The 15,508-nt window shown below is 39.3% G+C and overlaps 3 protein-coding genes across 5 annotated transcripts; 1 reads left to right on the forward strand and 2 right to left on the reverse strand.

The window, feature by feature from the left end:
• Positions 1 to 415: 415 nt before the first annotated feature.
• On the reverse strand, positions 416 to 1,809 carry LOC129732564 (chromobox protein homolog 3-like). 3 transcript variants are annotated; one of them, XM_055693534.1, is made up of 3 exons: positions 1,620 to 1,809; positions 1,494 to 1,542; positions 416 to 1,439 (listed from the first exon to the last, which is right to left on the reverse strand). In XM_055693534.1, exon 3 carries the CDS (start codon positions 1,431 to 1,433, stop codon positions 798 to 800), a length of 636 nt encoding a protein of 211 aa, XP_055549509.1. In that variant the 5' UTR covers positions 1,434 to 1,439; positions 1,494 to 1,542; positions 1,620 to 1,809; the 3' UTR covers positions 416 to 797. The 3 variants fall into 3 exon arrangements, with proteins under 3 accessions (XP_055549509.1, XP_055549508.1, XP_055549507.1); XM_055693533.1 differs by having other exon boundaries at positions 1,612 to 1,809; XM_055693532.1 differs by having other exon boundaries at positions 416 to 1,542; positions 1,612 to 1,809.
• A 6,668-nt stretch (positions 1,810 to 8,477) lies between these two features.
• LOC129732566 (transmembrane protein 115) lies at positions 8,478 to 10,431 on the forward strand. The gene is made up of 4 exons (XM_055693537.1): positions 8,478 to 9,132; positions 9,193 to 9,268; positions 9,328 to 9,687; positions 9,745 to 10,431. The coding sequence occupies exons 1-4, from the start codon at positions 8,685 to 8,687 to the stop codon at positions 10,112 to 10,114; spliced, it is 1,254 nt and encodes a 417-aa protein (XP_055549512.1). The 5' UTR covers positions 8,478 to 8,684; the 3' UTR covers positions 10,115 to 10,431.
• Positions 10,432 to 11,064: 633 nt separating this feature from the next.
• LOC129732565 (sodium/hydrogen exchanger 8) lies at positions 11,065 to 14,170 on the reverse strand. Its single transcript, XM_055693536.1, has 3 exons — positions 12,774 to 14,170; positions 11,966 to 12,666; positions 11,065 to 11,904 (listed from the first exon to the last, which is right to left on the reverse strand). The coding sequence occupies exons 1-3, from the start codon at positions 13,873 to 13,875 to the stop codon at positions 11,677 to 11,679; spliced, it is 2,031 nt and encodes a 676-aa protein (XP_055549511.1). The 5' UTR covers positions 13,876 to 14,170; the 3' UTR covers positions 11,065 to 11,676.
• Between the last annotated feature and the right edge of the window lie 1,338 nt (positions 14,171 to 15,508).

The raw sequence follows: 15,508 nt of genomic DNA on the forward strand, positions 1-15,508 counted from the left end.
TCCTCATCGACTTTGCCCTGGAAAATAGTGATGTTATTACTGAAGTAGAAATTGAAAAACTTTCAACAGTCTCGATGGAAATGCCGATTTCCAAATTGCGAGACTTCTAACATTGGTGACAAAAATAAATAACCATTTTAAAAATATTGCCTCTAATACAGATGACGAGACGGGCAAAATGTATTGGAAACAGCGAGTGAAACTTGACCGACTCGCCATGTGCAGTTCCAAAATTGGTCAGACGAGCAACTCGCCGCTCGCCTCGTCTTCTGTTGTAGTAGCCCCATAACCATAAAAACACAATGTGACAAATTACGTATTTTCTTCTTTTGCTAGAAAACAGATGAAAATCCTTAACACATAACGCTATTTACGTAGGTGATATTCTTTTTCTAACAGCAACAAAACAACTTAGTTTTTCAAAACTATACTTTGCCAAAATCTGATTTCTTTGTATTTTGTTATTTTATTGATAATTATCATCGTCTAGAGTTAGAGAAATGTATAATTGTATAATCGTTTTGTTTTACCACATGTTTAGCGTTTAAACGCAAAGCTGGATGTTGTTAAACCATCCTCAAATTTGGTTTCCAGAACTAGCATTACAACTCATTCTATGTCCAAAGGTGGTGAAGATAAACAAAACCTTATTATTTAGACATACACAAGGGGCTTTCCGAGTTATCTTTTAATTGTTGGCATACTTAAAACAAACATTCTTAACCTACAGCTTGCCAGAAAGCTTTTGTTTCCGATTAATGTTTCTGCGAGTAAACTGGGGAGAATGCAATATGTGCCTATTCGGCGGAGTCCGCTGACTGCCAAATGAGACGTTCCTCGTAAAAATCTATGACCAGCTGCGGACAGTGTTTGCGTGCTTCCTTGGACGACACCAGTTGTGCCTTGTCTTTGTCCTTCCACTGGATCAAAAACAGCAGCTCACTGTTGGCTTCGGTTGCACCGAGAATTTTCTCTGGAATGTAACCCTTTTCAAATCCATTCATGCCATCGTCGCTGGCAGAGGCATCATTATCGGCTGCTGCACTCTTTGATTTATTCGATTTAGTCGAAGCGGAGTCGTCCTTGTCATCGTCATCCGAACCATCGTTTTCTGCATCAGAATCATTCTTCTTTTTCGATCCACCAGAAGATGGCTTTGTGCTGCTCGGCTTCTTCTTTTCCTTGGTTTTCTCCTTCTCCTTTGATTCTTTCTTGGCTTCTGTTCGCGTATCCTCGAATGCTTTGATCAGATCAGGACACTCTAAATTTTCCTTCGGCTCCCAAGTGTTTGCTGACGAATCGTAACCCTTCCATTTTAGCAAATATTCAATTTTTCCCTTACGCTCCCGACGATCGACAATTTTTTCCACCACATACTCCTCCTCTTCGCTTGACTCATCCGAAACCTTGTTGTTATCCTTCGATTTTCCCATCTTTTCCTGCAGTAATAATTCGTTATTTCACTAAAATTACTTTGTTACCGCGTCACTCACGAAACGGGTACAGCGATCAAAGCAAACACAGATGCACAAGCAAACCTGTCTGCACAGCAGAAAAGAAAAAAAATGCCGACATTAGAGGCCGCCAATTATTAGCCAATTTTACTTTTACCAACTAACCGATTTTCAACTGAAAATACTGCTTTGTGTCCCGAATACCAATTAACGTGTTAATAAAACCACTTTCGTTATGAAAAATGTACAATTTTTGCCGACTTTCGCACTTAACACCACCAGCCTAGCCTCGTTCGCCAAACAGAAAAATGCGCGATGGCTTCCAATTTTCGGCAATCTGCCGCGGGTAGAACAATCTTGACAGATGGCCTCTCGACCGGATTGGAATGGGCGACTTGGCAGAGAGGCGAAGAGTTCGTCTGGTTTTAGACCACTCGCAAACGCGCGCGTTTTTTGATTGGGGCGTATCGCTAGACTAGAGCCGATTCTCGTCCGAAAAAAAATCACAGAAAGGTTGTATGCAAAACCACGACCGCAAGTTGGAGTAGAATACTTTTACAAGAAAGATAAGCCGGCTGCTTGCGTGTCAGGTATTTTTTCTAGTAAATAAACGTTGACCGTTCATTAACAGTGTTGTAATTTCTTTTTGTTTGATACTTTGAATGAAGATCATTGAATATTTTTAAATTTTGTGCAAATGAGAAGTTGAAGTGCTGCCGAATTGTAATATGCACATTTAATACGACATCATTAAACGGGAACGGAACAAAGGCTACGGTTATGCAGAACGCGAATGCCGGCGCGATGCGATTCGCCTTACCGTGGTGAAATGTACAGCTCTTTTTAAGGCGAAGTAGAGCTATACATTCCAACACATCGTCGATTTCGTGCAACACTGGCACAACTCAAAATTTTGCATTTTCGAGTTTTTGATGGCAAACGATGCGAAATATAGTTAAGTTTCATCCCACGAAACCCCGTTTCAAAATTCCAAAAAAAAAATCCAGAATTATGATTAGATTTTGCTGCAAAAATCGAAATTTCTCCATTAAGTTAGTAAAAATAAGGTTTTAACTTGGACAGCGTGCTCATAATATGTGCATGATAGACCTAGAGTGTTAAATGAGGATTGGTAATTGGTAACTTCAAAGTTTTCTTGAAAATCGAAAAATAAATTTTCGACGTAAATTTTCAAACGCGTTTTTCTTGAAACTATGATTTTCGAGTTGTGCCAGTGTTGCACGAAACCGACGACATTTCGTCTTGCCGAATCGCATCGCGCCGTTGTTTGCGTTCTGCATAACCGTAGCCAAACACTAAGCGACGCAAACACGTAATAATAGTCAGAGTATGCATGTAGATGAAGATAATTAACTTTGGATTATAGCGCAAAACGAGAAAATATTAACTCTTCAAATATTCATTTGTGTTCTTCAAATTTCAGTTGTTCAATTTAATATCCGATAAAATGTCTGTTTATTATCTGATTAAGCTCTTATATAGGCCAAATGATGCATTCCCAATTTACTAGGTCCATAACTCTGCCGACCGTGCTTGGGAAAGCGCGGTATAACGACCAATCAGGTCGAATTTTGTGTTTTGACAAGGCTTAAGAATTTTCAATAGTACAATAGTTCGAATGATAAAATTGCAATTTCATGCATTTGGTAGGAATCTTAGAAGATTTTCTAATCAATTGTTGCAAAAACGAAGGAAATCCATCGAAAACTAACCGATTTATTAGCATTTGAATTTTTCCTCACTTTTTTCAGTTTTAGATTTTCATTTCACATCCCTATGTAGCCGAACTCCCTGAGAGAAGTATTCTACTCAAAATTAAATCTTCATTAATTCATTTGTTGTCCTTATAAGGACAATTGTTCAATTTATCATAGGATGTAGTGTTTATCTTACATCTCTGTGTTACCTTGACAGTGAGGACTAAGGCGCACGGTCAAACACAATAAGAAAGGTGTTTTCACATTGAAAACTAGAAACGGCTTTACTGGAGGATGTGTTGGCAAATGCATCTACCGCTATCATACGAAAGCGCGTCGTTTCATGTTGGGAATATCAACAACGGAAAATAACGCGCGTCTAAGCAGAACCCGAACTGTTTCGCCGTGCTGCTTCCATTTACTTCCACATCGGCCTCAGGGAAGTACCGGCTGCATCTACCGCTGAGGCTGTCACTATACTGCTTTTGGTACCAAAAGCTATTAACTCTTTAAATAAGTGTTTCATTTGTTCTCAAAAGAACAACTGTTCAATTCAAAATCGGATTTTCGCAATCGCATCTCTGTAATATTACCGATAATAATATTCCTCTGAACAAAATGAAACAACTTGCCCATTAGGCCTCTGCCATAATAGACGCGAAAAGCGACGCGAACCGATTCGCTCGGCTGTAGGTTAATGTACAGCCATCAGTAGAGCTGTACATTAACCTACGGCCGAGCGAATCGGTTCGCGCCGCTTTTCGCGTCTACTATGGCAGAGGCCTTAGAGAAAGTTGCTGGCTGATGTATTCACTTCATGCAAGCCTGCTGCTTGATGCTTCCCGCTACCACACTGAAACAGCATTTTAGTGAAGAGAGTGTCGTTGCATCAGCTGACCCTGCTACTATCGATGCTGATATACCCGCTGCAACAGCTACGCTACGCATAGCCATGCCACAGTTGTGGCCGCTATACGCTGGCCCAACTGCTGAGCAACTGCAACGCTATCTGTAGCCATGCCACAGTTGTGGCCGCTATACGCTGCCATTGGTATCCGCTGTACCTGCATCTGCTGGCCCAGCTGCTATCGATGCTGAGATCCGCTGAAACTGCTACGCTTATCCGCAGCCATGCCACAGTTGTGGCCGCTATCCGCTATCGATGGTATCCACTGCACTGCTCCCGTTGCTGCTAAGGGAGGACTACTGTTGTCGCTGTCTAGAACTATTATGAGCGGCTTCGGCTGAAACAGGCTCTTATATAGGCCAAATAGCATGTTTTCAATTGCAAGGTATATGATTCTGTCGACCGTGCTTGGGAAGCAATCATATAACGACCATCAGAGGTCGAATTTTTCGTTTTGACAAGGCTTGACTATTTTCAATAGTACAATGGTGTGAATAATAAAATAACAATTATCTTCTTTTGGGAAGAATCGTAGAAGATTTTCCAATCTATTGCTGCAAGAACGAAGGAAATCCATCGAATACTATCCGATTTATTAGCATTTGAAATTGGACATATTTTTCACTTTTTTTTGGTTTTAGATTTTTATTTCACATCCCTACGTAGCCGAACTTTCTGAGAGAAATATTCTACTTCAAAAGTACGATGTATTTTGCGGTGAGAATAGTAAACGGACAATGTTTTTTATTGTAACCATAAAAACACGGTATTTTTACTGTAAGCTTGTAAACGGTTGTTGTCATTACCATATTTTAACAACGTTTTTTGTTGTTGAATCTACCACAGACAATAATTTTACCAATAAAAACATTGTCAGTAACTTCTAAGTATATGGAAAAAATGCCTGAAAAAATGCTGTTAAGATACATAACGTTTTTTATAGTTCCGGACAAAGATATTTAATGTAAAATTGATGTTTTTACAATGAAAAACATAGTTAAAAAATAGATGTACAATTACAGCAACTTTAAATGTTTTTTGAATGCTATTTTTTTTTTGGGCGACCAACATGTTTTTGAGCTCCTTTATCTAACGATAACAACTGAAATCAACAGATATAGGTTTAACATTAATCGATAGCGATTGTTTCCATTCATGGAGAAGCACTTACCCATACTTCAAGTTAATAAAACATTCTCCATAATTCTTGAAACGTTCATCAAAAGCCGACGAAATCGAATTATTCTTTGAGTTTTCTATGAATCTGGATACTAACTGAACCTTAAAAAACAATCTAGATTACTTAACATTATTTGATTTTTTGTTTGATTTTTTACACGGGGGAGTTTCTTTCGGCTTCGCAGTCTGCGAAGCCGAAAGAAACTCCCCTGAGTAAACTAACAGTCGATAAAAAGTATAGTGGAAATATTTTTTTCACGGTAAGATTATTGATTTTTCGTTTAGTCAGAGGGCTGAATTTCCAGAATAAAATTTTGGAATAAAGAAGGGTTTTGACAGCAGTTAGGTTGGTTCCAGGTCAAAACGAGGTGAGCTGGTGGAATGGAGAAATTCACTATTAATTTCAAAGAAATGAAAATCAAATTTTTACTTGCGAAAGTGCAGGTAGGGAATATTTTTGCTTTCGTTTTCACACACAAATTGAAAATTGCATATGAGAACTCACATAGGTGCGAACAGCCTTTAAAATCTCTTTTGTTTGTGTTAGGGGATAATAGATCATTGCATACAAAAAATAACCTAACAGTTCAGGCAGGTATGTTCACAAGGTATTCAATTTTTTTTTCGATTCATCGCTTAGTAGTTTTGTGCTGTTGAAAACATTTTTTTATGAATATGAAAAATAAAATGAAATGAAAAATCACGCGCTACAAAAATCCGATTCGAAAATTGTGCAAGTCCTTGTAAGCAAACCTTCCTGAACTGTTAAATCTCTTTCTTTTTTTTTATGATGTCATCGTGCAATGATCTATATTGAGTTGAGAATCGCACTCAATTTAGTGTTTACTGGGATTTTTGTCAACTGTAAAAATTTCAATTGGGATGTGTTTACAATTTTTTTGTGTGCAGACCTAGGGGCAAGACACTATTGATATATTGCGGAATATTTCCGAAATTCTATATTACAAAGTATTTATCGTTGCATTTTCAGGCACCCGTTTACCTATATCACAACTCTTGACAGCACATTATTGTTGGAGTCTGTCGGAGTGATATGAATGTGACAGATAAACGATGATTATCAAATTATATCCATAAGGGCATCTTCAGCGGTGGTCCAAATCGTTGTTTTGTTCTATATTTTTGGAACAAACTCAAATTCACTGCTGCACCGGTGGTGTAAATTTTGTTTTATACCAGATCTAAATTGAAGAAATTTGAAACTGGTATACGTTTTGGTCTATTTTTGTCACTTTTTGGAACAAGAAATAGATCGTTCTAAAACTCTTTGTACGCTACCAATAGGTGGGTAAAATGTCATATTTTAATTGAATACCTCATTTTTAGCTATTTGCATATAGAGTTCTCCAAGCGAAAACACACGAACACTACGACACGGCCCGCTCTACACTGGTATATTGAAATTTGTAAGAGTGTGGATAAAACTCAGTAGTTTTTTATTCTCTCGTTTAGATGACAGTTCTCACAAGAGACAAAAAATTCTTACAGCTAACAAAGAAAAATCGAATACATCGCACAAATACAAATGCGCCTGAAGAACTCTATAAGCATTTTGCGAGTGTTGGGGAATAAACAAAACAAAGATTTTTTATGACAATTCACAATTCATTTTTGTGGCTTTTCTGAAGAAGAAAATGAACAGGTTTGTCGTTTTTGGCTCCAAGGAAACCGACCAGCAAAAGGGGAAATTCTGGAAGACCATAACCGTAGGTTCAACTACTTGGTTTGCAACCATCAGCCACAGGGATAACAAATATGTTGGCTATTTCGTTAATCGCCTTAATTATAGTGGGACTAGAGGAGACCGTAAGAGGCCAAAAAAAAATGTTTCTTGAAGACACTGAACTGAAAACGTTTATAATGCAGGCTTGTTTCAATATCTTCAAAACCGAACCCAAGTTTAAAGAACTGCAAGATTCTGATAGATTGTTGAGACGAAAATGGAAGATGAACATCTACGCGATCAAATATTTTTCGCTATCCTCCGAAGCCCTACTTGTAGCAGAAATTTTTCGATCATATCAATCCATCCTGACAAATGTCACTGACGCTCGGGTCAAACCGTCAAATCCATAAAGTCTTGTGGATATAAAGTGTCTTGCCAAAGTAATTTTTAATGTGCGTAAAAATTATCGAATTTCCGTTTGTTAAATATTGAGTGCTTTTCATTATAACAAGTCTCATAAACTGATAGCATGGGGTATTGAATTGTTGACAGTGTGACAGATGTCAGCGGTTTAAAACAACAAGATATACAACACCGGTACGGAGAACGAAAAGTTGGTCTATATTAACTGGTTCTTTTCAGGTTTCGCTGGTGTAAATCTAGTATAAAGGTGTTTCAAAAATAGACCACCGCTGAAGATGCCCTAAATATCGCATAATATAATCGAAATATTTCTCTCAAAAATAAAGTTGTTTAGCCCCTAGGTGCAGACATATTTTCGTGGAGATGTGAAGACTAGAGTGCCTTTAAATATATATAAAGTGGTCCCAGCAAACAATTGAGAGAGAATTGAGGTTGAGAGAGAGCTTATTAAGCTTTAGTTCAATCGAAATCCGCTTAATAATAGCTTAATAAGCTGGTAATCAACGAATTCTTTTCTTGGGGTGACACTGTCAAAATTGGAATAGAAATTATTTGTCAGTGTCATTCCAATTGAGCAAACAACCTAATAAATTCATATGGGGAAAAGAGAAAGAATATTCAGTGCTACCAGCGTTACCAGCGTTACTGTGGAAGACACGGCGCCACTCTAGTTATATATAGGCACTCTAGTCTAGCACTCTAGAAGACATGTAAAAAAATGACATGTAAAAAAATGACATCCCTGTGTCATGATTTCTTGGCGGCAGGGTTAACCTAAAATCACTTACAGTGATTGACTTTTGAAATCGATACTCTTAATAGTGTTCTGCTCTTTGAATTAAAAAAAGTCAGAGGAATACGCTTTTCCCCCAAAATACCCTGTTGATGATTTTGCTGATATTTTCTCTTAAATACTCTATAGTAGCAAAATGTATGGTATATTTTATTCAGAATTAGTTTAATATTTTGCTATTCTCGTTTATTTTCTTAAAGCTTTTATATTAAATAGTTGCAAAATTCTTTGGCGAATACCACCCTTTACACAACCAATTCCCCTTTCAGTTGACCTCTCACTGCGGTCGACCTGTTTACCTATCCCCCACCTTAACTGTCAAATAGCGAGTAATCTTTTATTTTTATTCACGTTTGCAAATATAGAAGAAAAATATTCGTCATTTTCTAGCAATAGCCAAAACAAACAATAGCCGTAGAATTGAGTCAAACATCTGAATTCCGCCCAGAAATCATCCTCCATGTGAACATCGTCGGCAACTCGGGATAGCAGTTTATCCACGGAAAGCGGAACAACGCGTACAATGGCAAGCAGCAGCAGCAGCAACAACGCAATGTATCTGCGCCAGCAGTTTTCCGCTCTGCTGGGGAACACCTCGTCATCGATCAAGTTCATCTGCATATCAACGCTGGTCGGGTACGTACTGTCCTTCTCGGACCAGGCCGTGAACCTCTTGAGCGTGACACCCGGTTACCTGATGCCACCAACCTTTTGGGTGTGGACAATATTTACCTTTTTCTTCATCGAACTGCACTTCTGGGAAGTGCTGGTGGATTTGATAACGGTGGGTCTTTGCGGAAAACTGATAGAACCGTCCTGGGGGCAGATGGAGATGCTGCAGTTCTTTGCCATCACCAACACCGGTGTGGCCATTCTGACCAGCTTCTACTACCTGTTCTATTCGATGATTACCAAAGATGCGGAACTCTTGTTTGATGTTCATATTCACGGACTAGCGGGAATGAATGCGGGTAAGATTAACTTGTATAACCGTGCTTAGTATATGTAACGTGTTCGTTTGTATTTTTCAGCTGTAAGCGTAGCTGTTACACAAATCATGCCAGATCATCTTATCGCCCGAACACCTCTCGGGAAGTTTACTAACAGGTGTGCCGCTGTTCAAGATATAACATCTATTTAACACTAAAGTAACGTGTTTGTTTCAGAAATGTCCCTATTACGGTAGTCCTGCTTTCGATAACAATGTGGGCATTCGGTCTGCTGGACGGAACGTACCCAGCAATGTTTGCGTCGGGACTGTACGTTTCGTGGGTCTACTTACGATTTTATCAACGACATTCGAACGGTACTCGGGGAGACAGTGCAGAGAATTTCCGTTTCGCTAGTTTTTTCCCTAACGTGCTACAACCCTTCATCAATTTGGTAGCAAACCCAGTCTATCAGGGATGCCTGCGGATTGGTATTGTAAAGCGCCTTACACCCCAGCAGAGCAATTCGTCCTCACTGCAGTCGGTTAGTGTGCACTCGTTGGTTGGAGTAGATCCTCACGATATGGAGCGAAGGAGGTAAATTTTAATTTTACTTGTTATATCCTAGAAATATACTATCCAAAACTGTTTCAGGCAAATTGCACTAAAAGCTTTAAGCGAACGGCTGTCCAAAACTACAGATTCTAGTCGCCAGAATACGCTACCTAAATCATTCCCGCAACCAGCCGCTGTAGGCGTCGCGGTAGGTTTTTCTGGAAAGCATCACCACCACGCACATCACCATGGACATCATCACCACGGCGGAGGTCATCTGCCTTTCCCGATGACAATGGACCGACCGGCGATTCCTCTGCCGCCACCGCCATCGAAATCCGCACTGAAAGCAACCGATTCCGCAGCGAAAACCGACGACCGTTCAAATAGCACAAGCAACGTCGATTTAATTAACTTGGACCCAAGTGCAGTGCAGTCAACGGGTACAACGGCGACGACAAACAATTAAACCTAGCAGCAACTTGAGGGTTGTCGAAAATTTGTTACACGTTTCATTCGATCATCCACTAACGATCGCATTCCGAAGTGAAACAAGCAGGGCGGGGTCACTGTTTTGAATGCAAAAAATAAGAAGAAGATGCTTTAAATAACTACCTAGGGTTCGCGCTCTACCTTTCTGTTTAGTTTTTTTCCTGTAGGTTTTAATTGTGATGATAAGCTGCTAAACTGAGAAATGATATTGCATAGTAAGGTAGGTCGCCTAGAAGTGCATTATCGTATGAAGATCTAATAAATCCCATTATTGGAAAATCGCTGGTTCGTCTATCTTGTGCTTGCTGTTTCAAAATTACTCTGGAAAATCCTGATGCCTATTTCGTTTCGTTTTTGAGTTTGAAATTGATACCAAATTTGATTCGTGATAAATTAAGTACACAGTTGTTAATAAAACATGTCTCAATCTCAAATTACTTTTCTGAAGGTTCCAAATTAACTGTAAAATACCAGTCTTAGTAGGCGTATGCTTCATCGTGTTGCTGTCAGTTAAGTTTTATAAAAATAAAAATAAAACGTTAAATGCAGTTTTTGATACGAAATTGTTGACAATGTGTGAATATTCGGTGTTTGTAATGAATCACCGAAAATTTATTAAATTTTATTTTTAAAAGTTTTTTTTAAATTGAATTGTCAAGACAAAATTTTTGGATAAAAGAAAATATAAATTAATTCAGTTTTTACAAACACCTAGATAAACTTCTTAATTGGAATAAATCGTTAGTAAAACTGGTGTTTTGAATAGAACAATAGAGCTGGCACAAATCTTAAGAGGTTTGGACTACAGACGTTATGATTTTACTCAGCCTCAGTTCAAATATGAAATGGATGTCGAAAGGATTTCAATATTTTTGTAAACCGTTCATGACACCAGAAGAATTTCGGACACGAAATTGTTTTGCTTAGTTTCTGTCACAACATAACACATATATTACAACAATAAACAAATGTAACATATTGGATAGAACAGTTGTACGAAGTTACCGATGAAGAAAACGCTTGCCTACGGGCATAATCTATGTTTGTTTTGCAATGCGTTCTGGTTGTTTGAAAAACCCTAAGCTGCATCCTTATAAATTTATTCCCTTCGGAATGACAAATTTATAAAAAATTTATTACTTACTGATAACTGGACTAGTATACGATATTCTATTTATCACTGTTAGGAGTATTTAGCAATTGGTTTTGAGCCAATCAAAAAATACTCAATATACCTACATATTGGTATAAAGTGAGACATCGATCAGGCCCCGTCCATTGAGCGGACCATTCGGAGTGGTAAATTTGATTGTATAGCTAAACTGTTTCGTTCCATTCCACAACACACAACAGCACATCACGCGTTCCTTTCGAATCGTTATGCAGCTTGGCAATAAATATATAAATATAGATAGAATAATCTTACACCGCTCCGTAGTTTAAAGACTGCCCCCGTTCGTTCTATAAAAACACTTCCATTCCCACGTCCAGCGAGGTATTGCACAACGAAGATGGGTCTACCGGCGATTGCTCCTGGAATCAGGACTTTATCGGACGGGAGCTCGCTTCACTGGATGGTGCTTTATGTTGTTTGCCTCGTGCGTTGCTATTTTCGACCAATATGTTGGTGGACCGCTCGGATGTCGCAACCGATGCACCGTCGTCCTCGTCGTCGTCTTCTTCATCTAAATCATCGGGGGAAATTCGGATCGCCTGGTACCACTTGTTGGTCAAATCAGCCATTTGACTCTTGCAATCGTGTAATTCCTAACAGTTAGATGGACACATTACAATAAACGTGTGACAATTGTATACCAATATAACTCACCTGATGTGTGAATCTTCTAGTAAAAAATGGTGTAAAATATTTCCTATCCAACCGCGCAAAACCGACCAGTTTAGACTGGGTAAAGCTAACTTCCTCCTCCTCGGTGAGCTCCGACAGATGCTCCGAATCGATAGCCTGTCCCCATTCGCGCGTTTTACTGAGCGAAATTGCTTTCTCCTTTCGCTTCTTGCCCAGGCGACTCGCGCGGCTCGCCCGGCGACTTTTCTTACCCTCGGCAAGGTACTTCATCAGTGGCATAGTTGAACCACCGAAAAACAGCGTCGTAAATAGGACAATAATCAGCGTTGTCGTGATAACAACGTGTCGCGTTTCTTCGCTCGAGAATTGCAGATGCAGGGAAAGAGCGTACGAAATAGCCCCCCGTAGGCCTGAGAACCACATGATGAAAGCCATCTTGTTGGTTATCTTGTGCTCGCGGAATCGGTTTACCAGCCAAGCTAGAGGAAATATGTTGCATGCCCGTCCTATCAAGCACAGAACGATGGCCCAGATAACGAAAGACAGTTCGCAGCGGTGCTTGAAGGAGAAGATCGCTAGCCCCAAATAGGCGAACACGCAAGTTTCCGCAATAAAAGCTAGTGTGCGCATCGTTTGTTGCATCGTGATTTGCGTTACCGTCGATAGGTTGAAATGGGTGTAGTGGGACATTACGATTCCACAAAATAGGATCGCCATTATACCTGTAATAAGAGAGTGATGTAGAACCATTGTCTGTTGCGAACGATATTTTATAATCGACCCATGAAGATTATAACATAATAACCTTATTGTCTTATCATGCACTCACCCGATAAATGGATTCCCTCGGCCAGCACGTACGGAGCATAGGTGAAGACCAGCATCAAACCAAACTCCAGCGATGGATGCTTCCGTAGGTCGACATGCTTCAGCAAAAGTGCACTCATGAGCGCAAAAACAACACCGATGCCGGCGGATGCGAAAAACATCAAGCAGAACGTGTTCAGAGCCGAAATAATCGATTCACCAGTCCCGGAGCTGCCGGCCGCATCCGACCCAGATACCATCGGCATTACGGTTGTCGTGAGCACAATCGAAATCGCATCATTCAGGATGCTTTCACCGAACACCAACATGTTCAACACCGGGTCGATATCCAAGGCGTGGAAAATTGCCACCGTTGCGACCGGATCGACTGCCGAAATGAGCGACCCGAAGGCGAACGATTCCACGAAGTTCAACCTGTACGCTACCTCCGCCAATCCCAGCAAATAAACACCCGATCCGATGACCAGCGCCGATATGGTTGTTCCAATAATAGCAAACACCAGAATGGATCCAATGTTCTGGAAGAAATTGCCCTTGTGCAAGTTATATCCGGACTCGAAAATTATGGGCGGCAGTAGCACTAGGAAAAATGCTGTCGGAGAAAACACCTCTTCCCGTTCCCAGTTGGCAATATGCTTAACGGACGAATTGTTCAGTATTAAACCAATCAAAGCTCCCAAGAATACAACCACAATGCTTTCCGGTAAATACTGGAACCCGGTCTGCAACATCATGTGAATTAGCAGAATCCCAAGCGCTATCACGCAGAGCACGAAGAAAATCGACATAGAGCTGTAGTGCTCTTGTTCGACAGCATTTTTCTCTGGAGACATGGTCGTAGTTGCATTTTTCGGTATTGACTTTTCCTTCTCCGGGTTTTCTTTGGGTGCCAGTGCTGGGTTCCCTATAGCTGCAGCAATTTGTGTTGTATTTGCATCGGAAAGGCTTTTTCCGGCGTTACCCAAAACAGAGGAAACTCCATCGCCAGCTGCTGGAATCTGCACGTCCGAAGCCACATTGTAGAATGTGGTGAAGAGAAATCCGCAAATCAGTAGAAAATAGACGAATCCAGTCTTCATCGTGTCCTTGAGGTGCTGATTCATAACTCACGAGCGCGAATGCAAAAAAGTGATTTTGGAAGTTTCTAGTAAAAGTTATCCATTCAAACAATTATTGCAGTACACTCAGCTGGAATCTGTTCGTTTGTAATTGCAGAACAAATTAAACTACGAAACACGAAAACCATTCCACCGGAACAGCGAATATGTTTTGACTAACAGTGACCGCAGTTTTCGTAGTACCATCAGGTACCATTTAAAATATTGCTCTACGCGTGTCAATAGTGAAAAACAGTGTGCAGAGGGTGGTGATGGGTGGTCGATTCTGATTGGTGATAAAATTGAATTTTGTGACAGTTTGTTGATCAAGCAATCGATGAAATGAAGATAGCGAAGCCGTACGCAAGGTTGCCAAACATTTATTTGATTAACGCAAAACTGATTAATTCTATGACAAAGTTCTTCCGCTAAAGAAACAAAAGTGTTGATTTAGGGTAAACATAAACATTTAAAATAAAAAAAAAAGATTTGTTTTTCTGTTTTTCTAGTATGTAATTTTTTTTTTTATTTCATCTGTAATCATTATTGTAATTTTAATGCAACAGCAACAAATAATTCTGGAAATAAACAAATTTTTGTTGATTTTGAACCGCTTTGTTTTAAAGTCTTCAGTTTTAACCAAATTAGATCCTGTATCCTAATTGAAAGGTTTCCGTGTTTAATCTAAAATTTTCAGCAGAAAGTGCAATTAGACACAGTTTTTGAAACGAATTTATAAGATCTAAATGAAATTTTTCTGAACATAAACATAGCATAAACGAACGAGATAATTTTTAGGAAGAGTCTTAATGCCCAGTTACACACACGGCGTAATGACGCCTTCCCAATACACAATTGAAGGCGTGATTACGATCAAACCTTCTATTTTGTATGGAGAAGGCGACATTGTGCCGTGAGTGTATCTGGGCCTTTAGTTAAATAATTCATTATAATCAACAAATCATAAGTAATTTCAAGTTATTTTGTTTTATACATTCTTTAAAATAACAGTATCACAACTTTCGTGATACACATTCTCAAAAGATTGGAGTAAATTTTCCACTGTTTGTTCAAAACACTTCTTATACATTTGTGAGAGATCCGTTTCAGGTGGCTACCCTAGAAATGGATGATCAATGTCTCTATACTATCACGTGTATACAGATGTGTTTTAAACCTTATCAGCGCGTATCGCTAGTTTTTTTTTGTCATCAAAATAGAACAAGTTTGAATGACTTGACAAAATGCAAAATCATGATCGAATCATTATTTGACAAAAATTGTCTGAGACTTTAGCAAAGTTTCGCTTAGTGGTTTTTAGTACTCAAATGGTTACAACTATAACGTCAAAAATTGATAAGTGCAATCATGTACCTTGTAAAATTCGTTTGTTGTGTTTGCTATGGATTACTTCTGTTATCAATTTCTTCCAGGGAGTATTTTCCAACCAATACCCTGGAACAAATCTCTATACCCTTGAAAATACCCAAACCGAATAAAGAAAGAACTTTTCATGTGGACTGTAATTGAAAACTATACAAAACTCTAGTTCACTTAACAGTGAATCTATGTCCTTCTCACATTTCCGCCGAACTACAGTTAATAATATGGGATGAACTCAATCACGTTTAAAGGTATT

Source organism: Wyeomyia smithii, chromosome 3 (assembly GCF_029784165.1).
Source record: "Wyeomyia smithii strain HCP4-BCI-WySm-NY-G18 chromosome 3, ASM2978416v1, whole genome shotgun sequence".
In the NCBI taxonomy this organism is placed as follows: Eukaryota; Metazoa; Arthropoda; class Insecta; order Diptera; family Culicidae; genus Wyeomyia; species Wyeomyia smithii.